The 24,131-nt window shown below is 41.7% G+C and overlaps 1 protein-coding gene across 2 annotated transcripts in view; it reads right to left on the reverse strand.

Moving 5' to 3' along the window:
• Positions 1–1,135: 1,135 nt before the first annotated feature.
• Positions 1,136–24,131, reverse strand: part of KLHL4 (kelch like family member 4) — a 50,056-nt gene continuing 27,060 nt past the window's right edge. For both annotated transcript variants that reach the window (XM_072981501.2, XM_020811024.3), the window contains 7 exons: positions 18,933–19,145; positions 17,068–17,254; positions 11,614–11,838; positions 10,230–10,392; positions 8,137–8,349; positions 5,158–5,329; positions 1,136–1,887 (listed from right to left, as the gene is read on the reverse strand). In XM_072981501.2, coding sequence (XP_072837602.2) covers positions 1,828–1,887; positions 5,158–5,329; positions 8,137–8,349; positions 10,230–10,392; positions 11,614–11,838; positions 17,068–17,254; positions 18,933–19,145 — 1,233 coding nt within the window. In that variant the 3' untranslated portion in view covers positions 1,136–1,827. The remainder of the gene's footprint in view (positions 1,888–5,157; positions 5,330–8,136; positions 8,350–10,229; positions 10,393–11,613; positions 11,839–17,067; positions 17,255–18,932; positions 19,146–24,131) is intronic.

Below are 24,131 nucleotides of genomic sequence, written 5' to 3' on the forward strand. Positions count from 1 at the left end.
GACATCCTAGTGTAATTCAAAGGTATCCTCAGGGGTCTGGGAGATTGATGAAAGGAGCAAACTTTATAGTGAAATGCTGCATAATTTGCACACAGAGTTTGCACCACTGTATCACAGTGCATGCATCTGTTATATTAAAATGATAAATCAAGTTAGGATTCTGGTTAAGGAAAACACTTTCCTCTCTCCACCCCGAGAAACCCTTGGTATCCACGTGCTAGCCTCATGGATGTTTCTGTCTGGCCTAACCATCTTCTGAACTTGTCTGTCTTGTCCTTCTGATGGCTGTTTCTGCAGCTTTATTACCTCTGCAGCTGACTTTTCTAGTCTGACCAAACCACAACAAGGACAACAACAACAAGCCCTATGGAATGATAGAGGGATAGGAGAAATTAAAACAGACATAAAGCAACGGAGACCAGGAAATTGGTTGTGGCACATCAGAGACAGAAACAGAGCTACCACACTTCCCTTCCGTGGCAATTATCTCCAAAGCCAAAGAATCAGGATCAGCTCAAGGTCTAAAGATGCTGTGGGCAGAGAAAGACAGGAAAGTCACATTTTTTAAATAATATCTCCCAGGAAGCATCCTTGCCACTGTAATAGCCATCAAAATCCAAATGCAACATTTCCAAGCTCTGGGACAAACCATCCTCTGTTATGCACCCTCCTCCCCCAGGTGGTCTTCTCTGGCTGCAAGGCCCACCATCATGTGTTGGATCTGGACAATTTTCATTTGCCACCGAGATCCACGGAGATCTTATGTCAAGGCCATTGCAGGACATCAACAGGCTGCTAGGTCCATCTACCCATCGAGTGCTGGGCTAGAGCAGTCATCAGCCATGGTTCCTCCTGGGTACGGGAACCCTGGCAGCTCTCCATAGAGCCAGGTATTGACTCTAGCTATACAAAACTAAGGGGAAGGAAGGGACCAAGATTTCCAGTATGATGAGCATGGAGTGAAGATGTAATACATTTTTTCAGTTTCATTTAAAAAAGGGGGGTGTATAGAAGTCAAGAAATTGTAGTGCAGAAAATGGTCACCTGCTATGCCTTAGAGCAATGCACCAGCCCTTTTTTTTCATCAGCAGCAATATTAGCCCCCTCCCCACAAAATCAGGTCTTGCACACACACTCACAAAACAAACCTTGTCTTTCGCACTTTTAAACCTTCCATTATGCATATAATACATTTTCTGTGCTAAGCAGAGTTTGTTTTTTGTTTTTTGGCACAAAAATAGTCTTCCATACATTTTTCACCAAAAAATGTACTATAATGCGAAATGCTCAGAATCTGGCCTAATGGGCTCTTGACATTGGCTTCTGTTTCTCAGCTGGGAGAATGAAATGATGGAACATTTAAATCTCTAGCATGGAGTTTCCTGGTTCCACAGGCCTTCTCTCCCCCCTTTTCCCCCATGCCGAGCCGTGATTATGTCAGGATGGCAAGTAAATGCAGCAGCACACAATTCATTTTGACCTGTATTGTCGATTCTCCTTGACAATGAGTCGAGGTTGTCCTCAGTTAACATTTTTTTTCCCTTTCTCTCCCCACTCCCTCATTTTCTCTCTCCTTTTAAAAGTACTGTGTGTTCCCAGATCTTGCCCGTGAGTCACTGCAAGGACCGAACACCTGCCGAGTTTGTCTTTGGAATTCGGAGAAATGCTGTTTCCATGATCAAGTGCCTGACCTGCTCTTCTTTTTCACTTCTGTTTCTGTAATGAAAGCAGGGTGAATGGCTTTTCAAGGCTACATTTCCTTCTCTCTCCTACCATGCTGGTTTGTCAAGTTGCACTTCTGTATTATTTCACACCTGGAAATGTCTGTCATGGCAGCTTTATGACCACAACACAAGCACCAGCTCTTCCTATGTTGACTGGAACTTCCTATAAAACAAAAGACGGATTATTAACACCTTCTAAAGAACGTTCTCAGTCAAAGCAGGGGGTGGAACCATGCACTGCGTGAGACCCACCTCTCTCCCTCAAGGAGATTTTACAGCTCCCTTAGCGGCTCTTTTCAGCCTGCAGATACACATTTTGAGGGCTTTCTTTCGTGGGGGGGGTGAACCACTGCATATGAGTTGCAACCAACTAAGCCTTTTTTAATGGCTTAAACTCCCATTATTTCCAAACTAGAAATAAACTTCTGGACATTTGTGGCTTGCTTTTTTTCTACATTGGGTGTGGGCCCAATGTTGTGATGCCCAATGTTCCCCTATCTTCCCTGTTTGCCTATCCTTGATCGAAATGAGCCAAGATTGCAAAGATCAGCAATTTAAAATCTGGGGGATTTAAAAATTATTTTTGTTTTTATTTGTGTCTGATATGCTTGCACAGACTAACATGCACGCTGCTTCATCGAAAACTACTCCTAACATGTTGAAAACAACTAACATGCTGCTTCATTGAAGACTATAATGTTAAAAGATATTCATTGTATTACTCCTTATCTACCAGGTTACTGTTGTGGTTACTCGTGCTCCAATTTGCATACGTAACCCATTGCATTGCAACTATCATGTTGCTTCTGACTTATGGCGACCCATTTCAGAGTTTTCTAGGTATAAAGTACTCAGAAGTTGTTTGCCATTCCCTTCTTCTGGTGGTAAACCTCTTTATTCATCTAGCCAGGATAAATTGGATCAGTTCCAGCTGGAAAAAAAAACTGAGCATGTAGACAAGGCAATTGCATGCTGCAAAGCCACCACCTCTTCTTTCGATCCTTGCCCAATATGGCTCCTGAAACCAGCAGAAGAGTTGACTAAAAATGGATGAGATATATCATCAATGCATCTCTTAAAAGAAACCATTATTAGGACCATCCCAAAGAAATCAAATTTAGCATCAAATGATCTTAATAACTATCAGCCTGTTTGCTAATATACCACTCTTGGGTAAGTTAATCAAGAGATTGGGGGGGACCAGTGAGGAATCAAACTCCTAACTTTTGGTTCCATAGGTCGATACCTCACTAATCCATCTAGTCAGTAATTGAATCAAAGAAACTTACAGGGAAGTTGACCCACAAAATCCTCACTGATCCAATGAGCCTACTCTAGCTGAGACTTCCTACTATATATATTACTATATATATAGTAATGCCTCTACAAATCTTTTAAAAATGTCCTTTAAGAACAACTTTTGATGTTACTAAGTGTTACTTTTTACACTCAACGTTATCTGTTGCTTCTAAAAAATGACTTTCCAACTGCTGCTTACATTATTTATTACCTTGAATTAGTTACAGATTGCTGCGAAACCAAATGATTTGCAGCCATTTTCATTGATAGTCCCACAGGCCACAATCTGCATAAATTCGTGGTTACTATGAAATTCTTTTCAGTTCTTGGCAGGCATGTTGATGGAAAGTTGACCAGGCAATGGTATACATAAAGAAAAACATGGAAACTGGGTAAACTGGAAAATGTGCCTGCTTCCCCATTGTCACCAAAAGGCATGTACAAGTAGTATGCCTTGGCCAATGAATAGGCCATGCTGTCTCCAAACAGAGACTATGTATGATGACATGGCAAGCTGTGAGATATTGGAAGGCCCCCCAGGTATAATCTTGCCTGAGATCATTAAGATTTAGATCCAGGTTCCCTTATCTTTGGATCCTGGGCAGGTGGGATCAGAGGCTGCTAAATGAAGGACCTCGGTTGTAGGATGCCTTCCTTGGAACTAATCTAGCATTCACTCCTTTGTTACAAAGGGGCCTTATCTGAAGGATGCTGTCTGAACCTCTGAGAGACACCACACATAGCTTCTTTGGGCTGATCCACTGGGTCAGAAAGAAGGCGTAACATCAGGATAGCTCCTGAGAACATGCTTCGTTCCACCCATGCCTGGAGATGAACTGAGTCCATTTATGATATGTCTGCAAGACTAGTCCCTCCAGGGTTCACTCCTTCCCACTAATATGGAGCAGCAAAGGTCCTCCTCTAGTTCACTGAAATTTAGTACTGATCTGCTGGCATGAGGGGTGAATCAAAGCGCAGCACTGGCTCTCTTGGATTCACCACTGATATGGATTGTACATGTGTTGTATCTTACTTCTCTATTGTTTGTGGGGGGGTTTTAACTCTCTATATAAATTGTATCTCACAGTTCAAGCATATTTTTTTAAGTAGGACATTATCCTGAAAACCTTTCAAAGTAAATTTTGACAAATTTGGAAGGGAAGAAGACTGAGAATATGTACAGTAGGACTCCTGTGTCCACTGGGGATTGGTTTGAAGCCCTGCCCCCGGCTAGTGATGCTGGAAACAGTGGATAATAGTGAATGCTTTCTATAGAATGATAAAAGAAAAAATCCAGAAATATGTATTTTCTCAGTGTATTTACCAGAACTGGCCACTAGAGGAAGCCAGGGACTATGAAATGTATACTTCAACAACAAGAATACATAGCATGCTCTCTGGCTCCCTCTAGTGGCCAGTTCTTGTAAATACACTGAGAAAATATATACAGGCGTACCTCGGTCTTCGAAATTAATGCATCCTCCGGGACATTACATAATGTGGAAATTTCATGAACCGATACGCGGATTGTGCTAGGAAGGGGGGTGGCCCTAGAAACCTTCAGGCGCAATTCATCCTGGGGAAACCTAAACTGGGCCATTATTTTCTATGGATTTCAGTTCGTAAACTGAAAATTCCGCAAGGCTTTCGTAAATTGAGGTACCGCTGTATATTTGTCTTTTTTTTCTTTTAATATTTTTTTTATTTTCAGACCATAGAGAAGTGAAACTGTGGATACTGTTCCCTTCAGATACAGGGAAGCCCATGTTCGCCTCCAAGTGACAAATCACTAAATACAAGATACATAGGTGAGGGAGAAATTATATATGACAAAGAGTAACAGGCATAGTAAACATATCACCTAGCTTAATCCGCAGACCGAAACTTTTGTTTCCATACAGAGAAAAGACTGTCAGATGCAGGAGACCAGAGATGGATTTGAGGAGTGAGAGACTGTGTCAAACAGGTGTCGTAAGAGAGAGATCCAGGTGTAAGGAGCAGCAAGGCAGAAAGAATGAAGCAATTGAACACAGCAGGATATTTCTAAGAAGCTGAACATGGTAAAGTTGGGGGAAGAAAAGTGACACACAAGGTTATATTGGTAATGAAACAAGAAGAAGCTGGAGGAAATTACCTCTGTCCATTCATTGTTTTGTGCATCGTAAGATTCCACAGTGTCCAGGTAGGTATGGCCATCATAGCCACCAACTGCATACAACCTATCTCCAAGAGGACAGATTCCTACGGCGTCACGAGGCACACTCAATGGTGCTACAGTTGTCCAAGTATCTGTTTTAGGATCATACCTGGAATACGAAATGAACTAATTTAACATAGTAATTGTTTGGAGTGGTTTTTAAATAATAAGAGACTGCACAATTCTAAATATGTTGACCACCAATTTGCAAGGCATTTTTATGGCTGTTACTGACACAGAGCTAAACTAAAATCTACCACACAGAGAGGCATGTGCACAAACACACCCTTACACAGCTTCACATTCTGGAGATGGAAGGCAACTTTAGCTATCCCAGGGTGGAGTGAGAATTTAAAATGAAATAAGATATTTTAACTCTCCATATGCACCATTCAGTTTCTTAAATTGGGACCATATGCTCCTCCCACAACTTCCTGCTACACTTTCCTCCTCAAAACAGGAAATGTTGTTTCCTTCTCTCATTTGGATGACATTGCTCTGAAGCCAAATCGGAGGAAAGACAGACAGGATTGCTCCTTACTTGTGCCCTCACTCTTTCTTGACTATGTTGTTGTTATGTGCCCTCAAGTCGGAATTGACTTGTACTGACCCTAATAGGGTTTTCAAGGCAAAGAGGGGTTTTACCAGTTGCACACGCCCAGTAAGCTTCTATGTCTGAGCAAGGGACTCAAATCCAGGCTTCCTGAGTCCTAGTCAGTCATTGTATCCCTTCCTGTACTTGACTCTAAAATGAAGCAATATTTCCTGCCAAAAGAAGGAATGCAGAGCATGGAGGGTCATGGAATAGACCAGCAACAAAAGAAGGTGGTTGGAGACATGTTCCAAAAATGTTTGAGTAGAAGGCCTGCTCACACTTTATAAAGCGGAAAAGATGTATTCTCTTTAGAGTGTTTTGATTAGAGATGGGGACAAATAAAAAAAATGGTGATTCATTTTGATCCATTATTCGTCAACGTTAATGGATCAACAAATACAAATATACGAATATTCTTCGATGGATCGATGGATTGATGTGTCAATTCATCTGCATTTTAAATGGCTGTAACACTGCCCCCCCCCGATGATCTAGAGACCCTATATTTGCAGGGAAGGTTCCTCAGATGCCTTTCTACTATTCCTGAAAGTTTGGTGAACATTGAATCACAGACCCCCAAGTTATATAGTCACAAAGAGGACCCCTCCAGGAAAGCTCCCCCCAGGTACTTCGATACTCCAGAATCACAACGGAGCATTTATGCCTTTCCCCCAACACACCAGGCAACTTTGGTAAAGATTGGATATTGGGCATCCAAATTATTCACCCACAAATTGGGTCCCCCCAGGAGAGTTTACTACAAGGCACAGAAGCCCATTCTGCCTACCAGCCACCAATCAGCTGATCAGAAGCCAATAGGCAACCACCCACACACACAGCCAGCCACCCCAACAGCCTATCCCACACACCCTTCCTTTCTCTACCTTAGCCCCCACTCCCACCAACACCCCCTTACCTTAATAGCTGCTGCCGAGGTCTCCATCAGGACTTCACAGCCACGGCATGTAAAAAGTGAGACTGGAACCCCTTTGCAAAGATGGCAGCTGCAGCTTCCCTATCCTAAATGAAGCTGCAGCTGGCATCTTTGCAAAGGGCAGATAGTCTCCCTTTTTACATGCGTGACTCCAAGGCCAGAAGGCCTCGGCAGCAGCGATTAAGGTAAGAGGGTGTCGGTGGGGATGGTGTGGTGTGAGGCCTAAGGTAGAGAAAGGAAGGGGATGGGGTAGGCTGTGATATTGGGTGGCTGTAGGGGTGGCTGCCTTTCTGCTGTCAATCAACCGATTGGCGGCCGGTAGGCAGAATGGTATTTTTTGTTTTTCTTTTAATACAAGGATGAATAAAAATGGATAAATATTTGCCCTTTCATATTTGTGGGGTTCTCTGGAACCCCAAAATAAGGATCAACAAATATTTAACAAATTGGCTATATGTGTCAGAAAAAGCGATCCGTTTTTATATTCATCCCCATCTCTAGTTTTGATTCAACTCTATAGCAAACAGAGAGAGAGACTATTGGAATCGTTGGTCATGTTTCCTTTAACCACTAGAGGACTCTCTAAACCCATCGTCCGGTTCTATCTTGTAATCATGTTGTATCACAAAATAACTGAGGTGTTGTATAATTCGAATCTCCCTGAAGTATGCCATACCAATAATGAGGCAGTCCATCAGCCTTTCCTGCATCTCTTGCTGTTTGAAAAAGGAAAGCATTTCTTATACAGCGGCTATAATTCACAGTAATGTTTAGTACTATGCACTAGTTAAAACAGTTTTATTTGATAGATTGCCCGCCTTTGCAACGAATTAATTTATTGCACTTTGAAAACAATCTTGGAGCAAGAGCCTCTGGGAGATTCTGAAACGAGTGTGGAAATGCAGAATTTAATGATTCATAGCTACCATTCAATATTAAACTGAAGATCCATTTATCCCAGATATTGTCTGTGTGTGTGTGTGTGTGTGTGTGTGTGTGTGTGTGTGTGTGAGTGTGTGAGTGTGTGAGTGTGAGAGAGAGAGAGAGAGAGAGAGAGAGAGAGAATATATTTAAAATATAATAATATAATAAATTATAATAACATAAAAGCTAGTCTTTAAGGTGCCCCCACGTTTTTGGTTTTATTTTAATTTTTTTTTACTTTTTTTCTATTTTTCTTTAACCATATTTAGGAAATGTCAGGTACGGGTAATATAGCTTTTTTTTAAAAAAAAATCCCTTTTTTGTGGAGACCCTGGCTTTTAATTTAAAAGTCCAGGATGATTTTAAAACACACAAAAAAGCCTGCGTACTGTTGAAGCATCTAAAAGATGTGATTCATTGCATAGCAAAGGCTGCTGAAATGTAACTCCTTTGCTGATCATACCTTTCTACACAATCAGAAAGGCGGGAACAGTGGTTAGAAGCTGGAGCGTCATGGCCTCCCACCGCATATAGAAATCCATTATAGGTTGCCACACCAACCCCTCCTCTCCTCTTCGACATGGAAGCACACACGCTCCATTTGTTGGTGTGAGGGTCAAAACACTCCATGGATTTCAGGCAGGAACTCCCGTCTCGTCCACCAACAGCATACAACCTAGAGCAGAAACCCACATAAAATTGTTAGAGGCTTTAGAAAGTTGAACTTCAGAAACTGGCATCAAAGTTATTGTGCTAACATATCAGGCAAAAATAAGAGAGAGAGAAAAGAAGTCTGAGGAAGTGGACTTGTCCACAAAAGCTCACATTAAAATATAGCAGTTCGTTTTTAAGATGCTATAATGTTTTTTTGACTTTTTTTATTTTGGTTTTGCCTGATGTTCTAAATAATGGTAACACTAATAAGATTCTCAAGGTACATGAGATGTTCAGGGAGTGATTTACCGTTATCATCCTCCATTGATTTTCTATCATTAGGCAAATACTCAAAATCAAATATCAGGAGTTCTAGCTAGACATTCTATCCACTACTTCTCACTGACGCCATACACCACAACTAGGCAAAGTAGTCGTGTGGGCATTCATTCATTTTATTTATATCCCATCTTTTTCTCAAAAAAAAAGGACACGTGCCAGCTTATAAAATACTGTATTTGTGTAACACCACACGTCATCACTTCAACCGGTTGCCACCTGCTTTTCTGTCAAGTTCATCATTTTGACAGGCAGGTGCAAAATCGTCTCTCTCTCTCTCCCTCTCCCTCTCTCTCTCTCTCTCTCTCTCTCTCTCTCTCTCTCTCTCTCTCTCTCTCTCTCTCTCTCTCTCTTTTTTTTTTTTTTTTTTTTTTTTTTTTTTGCCAGGAATAGCTCTGTTTGCTGAATTTGGCCAGGGCAAGTGGTTGAGAACATTAGTTCGTTCGTTCCATATTATAGTTTCCAATAATAACTTTTCTAAATGTTTGAATTCTTCCACAAATTTGATAGAACTTGGGTTTTTTTAATGATACACATATAAAAATAATTTTTAAAAGTGGGAGAAAGTTCCACTAACACATTCTTCCGTGCTTATTGTGGGAAACTCGCAAGCGTTTTAGCAAAATTAGAAGTACTGTTGTGGCCACAAACAGCCACAGAAGATGTTCGAGCCAATAGTAAATAAGACTACCGTTGAAGGAGACAGTCACAACTAGCAAGCTGCCCAATTCTTCTTCTTCATCAGCATCACATTCATCGCCACTACCATCACCATTCCTTTCACCACAATTATTCATTACTATCTCACTTTATGTGGGGATGTGGTGGCGCTGCGGGCTAAACCGCAGAAGCCTTTGTGTGCTGCAGGATCAGAAAGCTAGCAGTCGTAAGATCGGAGTGAGCTCCCATCACTTGTCCCAGCTCCTGCCAACCTAGCTGTTCGAAAGCATGCAAATGCGAGTAGATAAATAGGGACCACCTCAGTGGGAAGGTAAACAGCACTCCGTGTATAGCCGTGCTGGCCACGTGACAACGGAAACTGTCTTTGGACAAACGCTGGCTCTACGGCTTGGAAACGGGGATGAGCACTGCCCCCTAGAGTCGAACACGACTGGCTAAAATGTCAAGGGGAACCTTGACCTTGACCTATCTCATTTTATATCTTGCCTTTTCTCTAACGAACTGAATACCATAATGGTTCTTCTCCTCTTCAGCTCTCAACAACACTGTGAAGGAAGGTGAGAGTAATTGGCCCATAGCCGCGCAGAGAATTTCATGGCACAACAGGGACCATTGTTGTTACATATTGTCAAGTTGGAACTGAATTATAGCGACCCTAACAGGGTTTTCAAGGTAAGTGAGATGTTTAAGGAGTGGTTTTACAAGTTCCATATCCCCAGTGAGTTTATATGGCCAAGTGGGGATTTGAACATTGTCCTAGTCCATGTGAGGCATAACAGGGGCTACTAATCGCCATTATTTAATCCTAGTGGAAGCCATTGCAGGCTTGGATGTATGTGTAAAACAAGAGGCAGAGACAGAGAGGGAAAAGATTGCACATACTTGCTATTCAGTGCCGCAACACCCACAGTACTCCTAGGAGTTGCCATGCTTGCTACATAATTCCATTGCCGGGCCTGGGGGTCCCATCTCTCAACTGTATTAAGGTAACTCCATCCATCATGGCCTCCAACTGCATACATTGGCCCTTCAAGCATTGCTACACCTGAAGATAAAAGGGGGAGGGGAGGAAAAGATTAATTGATAATACTGGCATTTTATGGACAATATATATCTGCTTAGTATCTTTGCATTGTGCTTGCTTACTCAATAGATCCATGACGTAAATATCCAAAAGAATAGTCATACAATGATGCAATACTGAAATCCATACAATACTAGGTTTCTTTCAAGCTGTGGTCCAAGCTATGCTTTCACTGCAGCTTTTCCTCTCCGAAAGCCTTCCACCATCTCACGATGAATACCTTTCTGACTAGGCAAAGTCAGACCTGGCTATAGTTGGAATCACAATTTTTTTTTCATATTCAGAATTGAAAGAACTTGGAAGATGGTGGAGGAAGAGGAAGGATAATCTTAAACTGATAAATTCATTCACCAGGTTCCCAACTTTGAGTAACCCAGGTGTTCTTGTACTACGATCCCCATCAGCCTTCGCCATTAACCGTGCTGGCTGAGTTTTCTGGGAGTTGCAATCAAAGAAAACCTGGATTACCTAAGGTTAGGAACCACTGCACTGGGACTTTGAGAACATAACTCTTAAAAATCTGAGTGTGAGTCCTCATGCATTCATATTCATGCATTGTTTATGGCGCTGAACTGGGGTTGCCGCCATTTCCCCCCCTTGAAAGTCTCCTCATCACTAACAGCCACATAGCAGGCAAGTTCAACACGATCCTCTGCATTTGAAAAGTCATTGTAACTCCTGAGTCTGCTAGTGCAGACAGGGAAACCACATCCAATTAATGGTTGTGTGTTCAAACTTTCCAGTGTTCATCAATCTCAAGAATGTATTCGCGAAGGCTTTCACGGCCAGGATCGAATGGTTGTTGTGTGTTTTTCGGGCTCTTTGGTCATGTTCTGAAGAATCTCAAGAATGATGGAAAGAACTTGAGACTACCACTTCCATATGTGGAAGAAAGCCAGAACAAGAGACTCATCCATCCCTTCAACTGTCAAACTGCTGATTATTTTTCACACTCCCTGGAATGTTGCCAAATAAGAGTCTGCAGCCCTTGTCTCATTCTCATGCTGGAGACGAGAAATACTGAAGGGGGTCGATGAATTTTCAACAGATTGCCATGACTCGCCTATCTTGCGGAGAATGAGTAATCTGACACAATTTGTCACATTCTACAGTCCACTCTCCCTGTTTCTTTCTTAGTATGTCACTGCTGAGTGATTGTTTCAAGAGCTCTGCCCATGTTACCTAGGCCATGCCTGTGTGTTGACATCGGAGGCATCACAGTCCATGCTTTGGTCACTGGATTGAAACATTCAACTGTATTGGATGTCTTCAGTCCATCTCGTCCTCCCACAATGTAAAGCTTGTTGTCAATCACAGCAACCCCAAACTGCAACCGCCTGCCGTTCATGGTTCCAATCTGGACCCAGCTGTTCGTCCTCAGGTCGTATTTCTCAATTGTGGTAGTGCCTGTTGAAAATACAAATCATAAATCTGATAATGTACCTGAAGGAGGAGTTTCAGATTTCTAAGACTGTCACCTGATTAGTTTAATGAAGTTCACTGATAAATTAATCAATTACATCTCCTTAAATGGGCATCTTAGTAAAACAATGACTTTGAAGTGGGCTTTCCTTGTTCTTAGTTTATGTCACAAATGTTGCAACAAGCTCTGTCTTATAAGATTCTTTTTAAAAGAATGCTGTATATATTTCAAATTGATCCTGCCCTTTTCATTTTCTTATAACTGTTCTTACTAAATATTCACCGCCTTAAAAGGCATCCTCAATCAACTGGACAACCATTTTAAATCAACTTAAAAACTGTTGCTACTTGATAAACAAATCAACTATTCAAATGAGTGCTGTAAATCTCTGATCTTTATTCAGGAGTTTTCATTTCCTGGTCTATATTTTTAAAGCATGATTGTATATTTACAACTGTCAGTGTAAATTTTCTCTTAGTAAAATTATGGTGAAGAATTATAATTTCCTATACTATCCCTTTTCTTTTTAAAAAAATCCCAAAAACCTCACTATTAATATCGTTTGCCTAGTTGTAAAATCCAGCAAGCCAGGTTTCACTGGCCTCAGGCTGGGAACATATGAAGCTGAATTATTCAGTGCCAGGCTGGCATTGATCCCCTCAGGGTAGCAAAAAGTCATTCTTTCTACCCCTACCAAGTCTATAAGCTAGACACACCAAAATTTCACATGAAATTGTCAGGACCAGCCATCAGCAAGTTTACAGTGCAACACTTCTGGAAGTGAACTTTCTCCCACAAGGTAGAGTCCTGACACCATTACTTTTTAACATTTACACAAATGATCAACCAACATTCCCATACTCATCTATGCTGATTGATGATCTTGCCTTCAGGGGAAAACCTTTGTGGCCATCAAGCATCAGCTAACCTCTGCATTAGAAGATCTTTCCTCATATTATTAAAACAACACATTGAAACCAACACCTTTAAAATACAGGTCTCTTGGAGCACAGGAGCGGAAAGGAATCTCTGAGTTAGCTGGGAAGGCAAAATTCTGGGACGTGCCTCTATCCAAAGTATTTAGGTATCACGCTGTATCGAACTCTGGCCTAGACACATTGTCTAGACACCAAACAGGAAGTTGCCACGAGAAATAACATATTTAGGAAACTGGCTGAGTCAGACTGGGGTACACACTTGCACAAAGACTTGATGGCCTTGTAGGCCCCTTCCACCTTCACTTTTCTATGATTTTCTAAACACCTAGAAAAGCAGCTTTGGCCTTCTGCTACTCTAGAGCAGAATATGCTAATGCCATATGGTGCAAATCGGCACAGGCCAAACAAGTGGATGTAGCTCTAAATGAAGCATGCAAGATTGTTAAAGGCTGCCTGAAACCTACCCTCATTTTAAAAGTCTATTATTTGATTGGCATTACCTGTCCAGAATCACATCAAGAGGTACTAGCAAATAATGAACAAGAAATACCGCACCAAACCCATCCACTTCATGGACATCGATCCTCTAAACATGGAGGAAAAGGCTTCTGCATATATCCAAAGCTCTAAATATTAAACCGGAAACAGTTGGCTAAAGCTATGAAGAACAAATGCAGCACACCTGGTTGAATGGATGGATGCTGAAGAGTGTGTCCCACCAGGACAAGACTCTGGCTGGACCATCTGGATGTCCCTTAACAGACTTTGAAATGAAGTAGGAAGGTCAAAGAATAATCAAGTAAAATGGGGCTACTTGGATACAAGACAAATTTTCTGTGACTGTGGAGAAATTCAATCAGTGTAGCACTTATGTGCAAGCAATTTATTCCCTCACCACGTGTAAAAAAAGAGGATTTATTTATTTATTTATTGTATTTATATCCCGCCTATCTAGTCAATTACGACCACATTTGCTAGGATCTAGCAAATGGCCGAGATAACACTATTGAAGTAGCCTCTGATCAAAACTTGTCTAATTATCTTAAAATTTAATTGGTTTTTAATTTTTTCCTATATTTCATATGCACGCATAATTTTAAATTGTGCAATGCTCTGATATGAATGAAGAAGAGGGACTGCCATAGATCTTACGCCGCCTGTGGCAAAGAACATGTGCACACTTTCTTCAGTCCTAACTTTAAAAGAAAACTGGACTGTCAATAGACTCGCACAGCAATACCGGCAATGAGACAGCAAACCCCATCACCTTGAGAACAAAAAAAATTATATTGGAGAAGCAGGCCAGGTTTTGTGGCAAATAATAACTGCATACGGAGGAGAATGTTCCCTCTAAATAACAGGCTGAATACTAAAACCAAATGCCTCTTGTGTTGCCATAGTATGGTTCCTTTTAACCCAAGAAATATCGAAGTTCTCAAGCATCTCCATCTAAGGTATGTTTTTATGTATTGCTGGAGGCCTGTTGCTGTCATCCCATTGTTTTTCCAAAACTTGGCCGACACACACAAGGAAGTCTGGTGGCCTTCCATAGCTGCATTTTTATAAAAACATGATTACATATTTATCTTTTTTGACAACATTTTTCTAAGGTACCTAGTTGCCCACATATCAAAAACTGCACATTTTGGAAAGCTGAGAAAGCTGAAATTTTGCCTCTGGTCAGTAAGCCAGGTAGGCAGGAAACAACCATGAATTTATCGGCCTGACACCACACATTTCAGTTTGGATGAAGAGCAGATTTTATTTCATGATTCCTTCTCATAGGAGTTTCTGAATAAAATATTGTTAAAACAGCCAGCCAACTGTTCCTTTGTTAGGTGGACGGTAGGGTTTGTTGTAACATCAGGCAAATTTCAAGGAACTTCCTAATCTTTAGTATTTGTGGAGGAAATCTTGGAACACTTACAGTACCTGGGTTTGACCTCAGTGAATTCTATAGCCTCCATTTCTTAGAAACCAACAAGACATTGTTTTCTTCTCGTGGCCAAGAAATTGAAACCACCTTATGCTTTCACTTTCCAGATTAAAAGGCCAATCAACGCTTTGAAGTCTCAAGACAATTGAGAAGATCAAATAAAAGGTTTTGCTATAACAACCAAGTACAGTGGTGCCTCACATTACGACGTTAATTCATTCCAGCGAAATCACTGTAGAACAAAAACGTCGTAAAGCGAAAATAAAAAAGCCATTGAAACGCATTAAAACCTGGTTAATGCGTTCCAATCAGCTAAGAACTCACCGTCCAGCGAAGATCCTCCATAGGGGCAGCCGTTTTCAGGTGCCTGTGCAGCGAAAAATGGCTCCTAAACATAGCGGGGAGCCATTTTGAGCACCTGGCAGCCATTTTGAAAACCCGACGATCAGCTGTTTTAATCGTCGGGAAGCGAAAATCGGTTCTCGAAACAGGGATCTGATCATCGCGCAGCTAAATTTCCCCATTCAAAACGTCCCTTTGCGATCGCTTTTGTGATCGCAAAAACCTCGTCGTAATGCAGATTCGTTGTTAAATGGAGCTCCCATCTTGCGAGGCACCACTGTACAACAGCAACACAAGTATCATCTGGATTCTTCATAAAAAGTGCATGGATAAAAGATGATCATGCCAGAGGAAGGGGCTCGTGTGGATACAACCTTTGGAGAACTGAATGATCAATGGTTGTTAAAAAAAATAAAATAAAATAAAAGTGTGCTGATTATATACCGCCCCATAGTGCTTCAAGCACTCTCTGGGCGGTTTACAAGTTAATTATGCAGGCTACACATTGCCCGCCCATCCCCCAGCAAACTGGGTACTCATTTTACTGACCTTGGAAGGATAGAAGGCTGAGTCAACCTTGAGCCGCTACCTGGGATTGAACCCCAGGCCGTGAGCACAGTTTTGGCTGCAGTCCAGCAGTTTAACCACTGTGCCACGAGGCTCTTCGTTGTTTAGTCATTAAGTCATGTCCAACTCTTCATGACCCATGGACCAGAGCTTGCCAGGCAGGTCTTCCACTGCCTCCTGGAGTTTGGTCAAATTCATGTTGGTAGCTTCGATGACAATGGTCAATAGTAAACTATTGCTATTCTCAGCTATTGTTCCAGTTCATTCTTCAGCTGCCCATTTAGCTTCACAAGCCAGACACAATGCAAAGCTCTTAAAGATTGGACTGCTAGTTGGATCTACAGTGTTCCCGTGACAATTCTGCCCCTGATCCAAAACTCCCCCCCCCCCTTTAATCTTAGGCTGTATGGTGTGAGGAACCATATTCTAAGAAGGTGGTGAGGCCACACACAAAATTAGTTCAACCACCCAATCTTGCTCGCTATGCCCACAGGAGCAGGCAATGTTCAGTTTTCTCGTCCGGAGCAGGAAAGACCTCACTATCAATCCAAATGATACTGCACTTGCAACACATTATGGAAGGCACAGAAGAACAGAGCTAGGACAATATCTGCCAGGAACTACAGGGTAGCATAATTTACTTTTTCAAGCAATAAAAAAAACATAATCCTAAGTGGTTAGCAAGGCTAAAGACCAGCTCAGCCAATAACAGACCATCGGAAACTCTACAGAATCTAGACTCTCCTGGCCTAGGGACGTTGAAACTAACCACATCCAGCTTAATTTTTGTGCCGACACTGTGGCTATGATGTGTCTACTATTCCCTTCATCTCACTGTTGTTGGTTGGCAGGAATGTTGAAATGCAGCTAAGTTTATTCAACTGAAAAAGGATCTGGAGCTTATAACTGTGTTATATTGCACAATGCCATGATCAGGAATCTCTCCTCTTGAAGATAAAAAGACTAAACCAATAGAGTCATGACTAAGCTGTGTTTCAAAGTTTTAGCCAAACAACGTACTAGGAATAAAGAAATGTCTTCAAGTGCCTACGGCTGTCTGCCTGGGCTAGAAAAGTCTGGCTGTGGCATGACCTTATGCCTTCCCTGAATCTAGATGGTCTCTGCCCATTTTTCTGTCCTCCTTTGGAAGCTCTTAGCCAGAGGAGCAACTCAATCCATTTCTGAAACAGAACAGCCCAAGAGAGTTCAGCTAGCAGAAGGACATTTTGTGCTATCTACCTACAGCCAGAGCACCGCTGAGCTAGGACTGAAACAAAAAAAATATATTATTTCAAAAAAGATAAAGCACGACAACATCGGATGAAATCACACACTTATGTAAGAGGCCTAGCTCAATTTAAAGACTCGCTGATTTATTGTGGCACAAGTTTTCATAAAGCACAGATTGCTCTGGCAGACCATGTCCCTACCTTTGGTGGCATCCATGCCTCCCACAGCATAAAGAGAGCCGACGGTGGATTTCCTAGGCTTAGTTCGAGGGCTCTGCATCATAGACCTCCTTTCAGGTAGCAAGTGGTACTTCATAGCTTCCATGAGTAGTTTCTGGCACTCAAGGTCATCAGTAAACATAGGGCTGTTTTCCAGATCTGCCAAGAGCTGAAGGCGCAAAGATTTGTTGTTCATAATGAAAGAATCAGAAACTTTCCCCCAATGTACGGTATATCAGTCATGACTTTATGGGGCACTGGAGAAATGGAGTCTTGACCCAAGTGTCTGAGCTACTCCTCACTGTTTCTATAGCTTCTCCTGCTTCTCTTCAGCACCATAGATTGGACAATAATTGGATAGACAGTGTGCGCCTTAAAGCTTATGCACAAAAACCAAGTAAAATGGCAGCATCTGGTTGCAGTTTCAAGGACTCTAGTTAACAAGCCTCCTGTGTGTGGGCTCCAGTCAATGCCTGCCTATGCCAAATGCCATTCCTGCTCTCCAACCACCTCCATTTGAAACCCACAGATCTTTACATCTGCAGGTCCAGCTCCTAGCTATCATTTCCCTACTCCCCACCACTAAAATTCAACTTCCATTAGCAACCAAGAGGGGAAGAAAACCAAATCGAAGCAAACATTGGCTTGTTTTACATTTGGTTTTCTCTGTTTCCCACTGAGCTTTGGCAGCAAGGCACTACAAAGTATCTGAAGCAAGCAAAATGCTTCCTCCCTCTTTTTTCTTGGTTGCCACCAAAATTTGATGACATGGTATTCAGCAGTATGTGGGGAGGGGAGGGAATCCAAAAATAGTAGCATTCTATATAACTTCTTTTCACATTGCACGTCGGCTCTAACTCTGTCTTGGACTCCATGGAAATGCCTTAATGGTGAGACACCACACCATTTATAACCAAAACCGGTCAGATTTTGACCAATGGTGGATCCCACTTGGATCTCATGTGAAAATGCTGGAATATTTTGTCTCAGGAACTAGCAACATTTTCCTCTTTTAAGTGAAGGGGTCCAGTCATATTGCTTGACACTTCCTGTATTAATTAATTGCTTTTATTAATGTACTAAATTTATGTACTGTCCTATTAATGAATCTGTACTACTCTGGGTGGTGTAAAAGCATGCAAATGGAACTAGTTGGCATCAAGACATTCCTTCAAAAATATGGTCAATGACAAATCTCCTGCACAAGAGCAAAAAGACCAGACATTCTGTAGGTCAGAACTAGTGTTAGCAACGCACCTCAAAAGCCTCGTACATTATGCTCATAATATAAATTCGTCTGAATAAAAAAAAATGCAAAGGTTTTGTGCAAAACCATTTCTATAAATGTTTCTTTAAGAAACATCCCAACACCAAAAAAAAATCATCCAGTGAACAGAAATTTTTGACATTCTTCATTTGCACTTACAAATGGAACAAACGGAAATTTGCATTCCTCATTGGCAATGAAAGGACTTCAATCACAGAGATGTGGGGAAAGAGTTATGCCCCTTTTTCATTCATAGTGAGTAATGATCTCTTTCAATTTAAGACTGCAAAATTGAACTATATGTCCACCTTCCTTATGTCTATATCTTTTAACCTCTTAGAAAGTCCACGTCTTTAACAAATATCTCCACACCCTAGAGGAGAACAATAAATCTGCTCTGGACTTCAGTCCGAAAAAGACAACTATTCAAGCTGATGAATTTATTTTGGAGAGCATTTAGCAACCAGACTAGTTCTTGCTTATTTGGATCAAAACCAAGAATGAAATCACTGTGGAGCCACCAACGTCTACTGCCCTACCCATAATGCATCACTTCCCACCAGTGCATGTTTGGACCCACCTGTGGGGAGAGCAGAGGCAGTCTTATGTAAGACAGTAGCATCCCAAGGTCCCGCTGCCTGTTTTGCAAATCATGCCGAACCCACATCATTAATGCCTTGAATATGGACTCTTCATCCGGGACATTGAGGTCATCACTGGACAGGAGCTTTGCAATTTCACTGGCAGGCAGCAAGAGAAATTCCTGATTTTTTATTACTTCCATGAAGTGTTCCTATGGAGGAGGGTAAGCATCACTTGAACAATCAATATGCATTTTATTTGTTCATTCATTTATACTGCATTTGTTTTCAAATCAAGGGTCTGAAATCCTGGAGATGACAGCATACTATCACAAACAAGCCCTCACACACACATACACTCAATATGCTCTCCCCAAGTGCTAGAATTTAAGTCTCTTCCCAATTCCAAAATACTGTAGCTTTTGGAATATGCATAGGGGAAGGTCAGAGTTCACAAAACAGGTGCATCTATTCAGCGTAGCAATAGATTTACCCTATCTTAAACATCTCATTGGTCAGGAAATGTTAGGACTGTGCCCAAAAGGATTTTTAAAATGTTTATATCAAAAACTTTCTTGAAATCTTATCTTCTACCAACATATACAAAATCTTTTAATAATTTTACAGCAGTTATATGCAACATTCCCTCTAAGCTTTGTGGCTCTACGGACATGCAACACTGCATGGGAACCATGCAGCCAAGCCAGTGCTGTTACTGATTTGCTTCCAGGTACAGCCAGAACTCTGCATGCACGGGGCGGAACCCCCACCTAGTGCCCCAGAAAATTAGAAAGAGCATTAGTTATATGCCATCAAAACATGGAATATAATTGACAAGAACCTGTTGTGTGAAGTTACACCATTATAAACTAAATATGATTGCCAGAAATAATTAAGTTGATTGAAAGCTTCCCCATGTTTCAATTCCGAGGCTCCCTTGGACAGTCTAGGATGCCCCCACACTGTGTCTTTTGCCCTGGGAAAAGCCTTTGGGAGCCCTGGAATGGAGGAGTGTGAGCCCTTAATAGTCAGAAATCACTACTAGATTACTACAGGTGCATCTGGATGGCAGTGACCAGACCATGCTTGTATACAATTAAAGGTGCCACCCACTTTCTAAGGTTCCCTAGGGCAGTGGTCCCCAACCTTGGGCTTCCAGATGTTCTTGAACTACAACTCCCAGAAGCCTTCACCACCACCTCTGCTGGCCAAGATTTCTGGGAGTTGAAGTCCAAGAACATCTGGAGGCCGAAGGTTGGCGACCACCGCCCTAGGACATGCCCGGGGCAGAAGGGAGCCCCAGGGAGCCTCAATATCTGAAATGGGGCAAGGAAACTTTGAATTAATTTTAATTGATTATTTCCAGCACTCAGATCCAGTTTATGACAGAGTAACTATGCCAACGGGGATGTGGTGGCACTGCAAGGTGAACTGCAGAAGCCTCTGTACTGCAAGGGCAGAAGACCAGCAGTTGTAAGATCGAATCCACATGATGGAGTGAGCTCCCATCGCTTGTCCCAGCTCCTGCCAACCTAGCCGTTCGAAAGCCTGTAAAAATGTGAGTAGATAAATAGGTACCACCTTGGTAGGAAGGTAACACCATTCCATGTCTAGTCACGCCGGCCACGTAACCATGGAAACTATCTACATACAAATGCTGGCTCTATGGCTTGGAGACAGGGATGAGCACTGCCCCCTAGACTTGGACATGACTGGACTAAATGTCAAGGGGAACCTTTACCTTTACCTAACACGATTTTTCCCAGGATGTGATTCCTCATGGCCAAATGGTGATCAAAATTAGGTCCTTTCCCCACTATCATCCCCCACGCGGCATTGGGCTGCTTCTCTTATAATCTTTTCATGGGGAGAGCACTGAGGCGGGCCATATTGTCACAGATCCTACTCAGCTACCTAGAAGATCAACGTAAGGGGAAGGTTCTCAATACTGTGAACAACAGTATGACCCATGGCAGGATGATAGTGGGCAAGATCAGGAATTTGCCTTCAGCCATTATTTGAATCCTGGTCAGAGAAGAATTTCTGGCTCCTAATGTCAGAACTAAACAAGAGAATTTAAAAATTTTAAAATTTTAAACTCATATCAGAGCTCTGGATATTTCCCCTCACATTTAGCACCCTGGATATTTTTTTAAAACTTTTCTGAGAAAAATTAGGACTGTGCCTTAGTTAGTTAATCAACTGGGTTTCTAAAAAATTGGACGGAAACCCATCTTTTCAAAAAGCCATCTATTTTAAAAAAAAATGTCTAGATGCTCACGTGGGAATGAAACGGCACAATAACGGGCTTGCAATATTGCACTGTTTTTCTCAACATTTCTGTAATCCGAATGTATATTTTTAAAAAGGAGAAGAATGAAGGCTGTATTTCTTCAGAGGAATCAAGGAGACAGTGGCTTGACTCCTTCCTGCTCTCCCTACTCTCTGTGATGCTTAGGAAATAGGAAGACGGGAGAGTCGTGGCAAATTTTAAAAATAGCGCAGGCTGTTTATAGGAAACGATTTTTATCTGTGGAAACAAGATTATCAAGCAGGAAACTGTTAATAGCCCACATCAATAATAGCAAAGGTAAAAGAAAGGGAAGTTCATTTCGCTGAGCTCTTTGGAGCCAATTTATATCTGAGCTGTTTCAGAGATTCAGCTCCTCCGTACTATTTTGCCTGTTTCCACTTGCACCAGATGGCCTGCCTAGATGTTCCCTTGGCAAACAGAGATCCAAAACACCACATTTGCTCAAATCCTTTGTGGGGGAGTGTGCAGGAAAAGGGGGCGCTTAAGAGGGGCACCTTAGCCTGCAGGAAGGAGGGCTGCTTAATCATTTCTGTGCCCTGTGATTTCTGCTTGGGGAAAAAAATGCCTCCAAAACAGATGGATTTTATTTCATGTTTTTCCCCCCAAGCTGCACTAAGAAGACACCATTGGACTGTGGAGCTATTTCCAGGCTCTACAGTCTATCCTGTGGGTCTACTCAACCTACAACCTTACATGAATAAAATCCACCCTGGAGTCATAACTGGCCAATTGTGGACTGTGCATTCAGAATGTGCCCTCTTTGATGGTTTTAAAAAGCAGGGCAGTTATGTTCTTTAGCTTGCCAAAGCTGTGCTTTTGATCCCAACAGCATCTTGTTTTCAGCTTGCCCCCATTCTTACACTCAGAAAAGCAATTGTTCCTCCTTAATACATTTGAAGAAGCACGAAGTGGCATTGTTAGACCTCCGCTGAAATATTTATACCTTGACATAGTTTCACAGCAAGGTTTTTCTGCTCCTCTGACAGCCCAATTATTCTTTCTTCTACTTTGAATTATCAATGGATTAATATATAACACAACCTGGAGTGTGCCCTCTGATGCTTCTTGGACTATCATCATCCCACCCACCCCCTCCTTATGTTCTACAGTTCTCGTTTCCCACCCGACCAGCCCTTCCTATTTTTTGCTCCTCTTCTAAAAACCTTGTTGCAATTTCCTTGCTGCTAAAGGAATCTAATCCAGCCAAAATGAATGTGGATTTTCTTTCTTTCAACCCGTCTTCTTATTCATCTCTCAAAAGGATTCCTAGCTGTTGTTTGCTCTGTCATCTTGAAATGGAGGGAAAGCTGATCCTTTGCCCTTTGAAAAGAAGGCGAGGAGTGGACAAGTATGTATGTTTTTGATTCGTGTGACTAATCAATTAGCTTAGTCATGATTAAATGCTTTTCAAATTAAATAGCTATGCTATCCTGCACTTTCTGTCTGTAGCAAGAGAACCACCAGCTTTGTTTTAGTTCAAAGATCTAGGACTGTGCATCAGAGTCAAACAAACCAGAGATCATGAACTGAATTGGCTTGATTCGGATTGATTTTTTAAATTAATATTCCGTTCCAGAGCAAATCAAAATGAATTTACAAATCAATCTGTGTCAGGAGGACAAAATTAATCAGATGACCCACAGATTGCTTCAGCAAGCCTTTAAGCAAGTTTTGAAGACGTATGGTACACAAACTCCCGAAATGTAACAGTTGACTTCTCTCTTAGGATTCTTCATGCCTCCAAATTTTACGTACATTTATTTATTATTTATTTATTTTCATTTACATCAGTGCAAAACCAGAGAAGTTACAGTTGCATTGGTGTTTTTTTTTCCAATGCACTGACTCTGCAACTTAGAAAGAGGTTCAGATCTGGAGCACAAATGGCTGAATACTAAATCAGGAAATTTTGAGGAGCCTCAAATATTTTTGAAAATCGGATCAGAGGACTCGTGCACAATACCTATCAATGCCACCAACAGGAGGGTTGTAAGCGCTCAGGCAAACAATTGCTTAAGGTTTTTTTTTTCATTTTGAAGAAACCCTTCCTACTAGTAAATACATGGCAAACAGAAATAAACATCTTGTCCATTCTGTGTCTTTCTAGTGTTTTCAGCATTTATACTAGCATAAACTAGCATTTAAGAAAATGCAGTTTACACTTGTTTTGGTACTAACGTAGAGAAACATTCAAATTTTTTAAAAAGTACAGGAAATCTGACTTCCCCCACACTTGCAGACTGAAATGGTACAGTCTACAAGTCTACTTGAGAGTCCCCTGGATTGCAAAGAGAACAAATCTATCCATTCTGAAGGAAATCAACCCTGAGTGCTCACTGGAAGGACAGATCCTGAAGCTGAGGCTCCAATATTTTGGCCATCTCGTGAGAAGAGAAGTCTCCCTGGAAAAGACCCTGATGTTGGGAAAGGGTGAAGGGAAGAGGAGAAGGGGACGACAGAGGATGAAATGGTGGGACAGTGTCATCGAAACGACCAACATGAATTTGACCCAACTCTGGGAGGCAGTGGAAAATAGGAGGGCCTTGCATGCTCTGGTCCATGGGGTCACAAAGAGTCGGACACGACTAAACGACTAAACAACAGCAACACTTGCAGACTGAAATGGTACAGTCTACTTTACTATGCAGGGCCAATCCTTCCATCAAGCAAATTGCAGTGGCAGCGACAAATGTACATCAGAAAACTGTAGCTTATGCAAAAACGTGAGGGCCACTGATTATGTAGCCAAAACAGCGCTGCACCAGCAGCAATGGAGTAGTTGGGGGGTTTGGAGAGATCGTCAAAGGCTGCGGAAGTAAAATAAATAAATAAAACAAAACAAAATAAAACAAATCAAAGAAAGGTGAGACCTCCCCCCCCAAAA

The sequence above is a fragment of the Pogona vitticeps genome, chromosome 11, assembly GCF_051106095.1.
Source record: "Pogona vitticeps strain Pit_001003342236 chromosome 11, PviZW2.1, whole genome shotgun sequence".
NCBI lineage: Eukaryota > Metazoa > Chordata > Lepidosauria > Squamata > Agamidae > Pogona > Pogona vitticeps.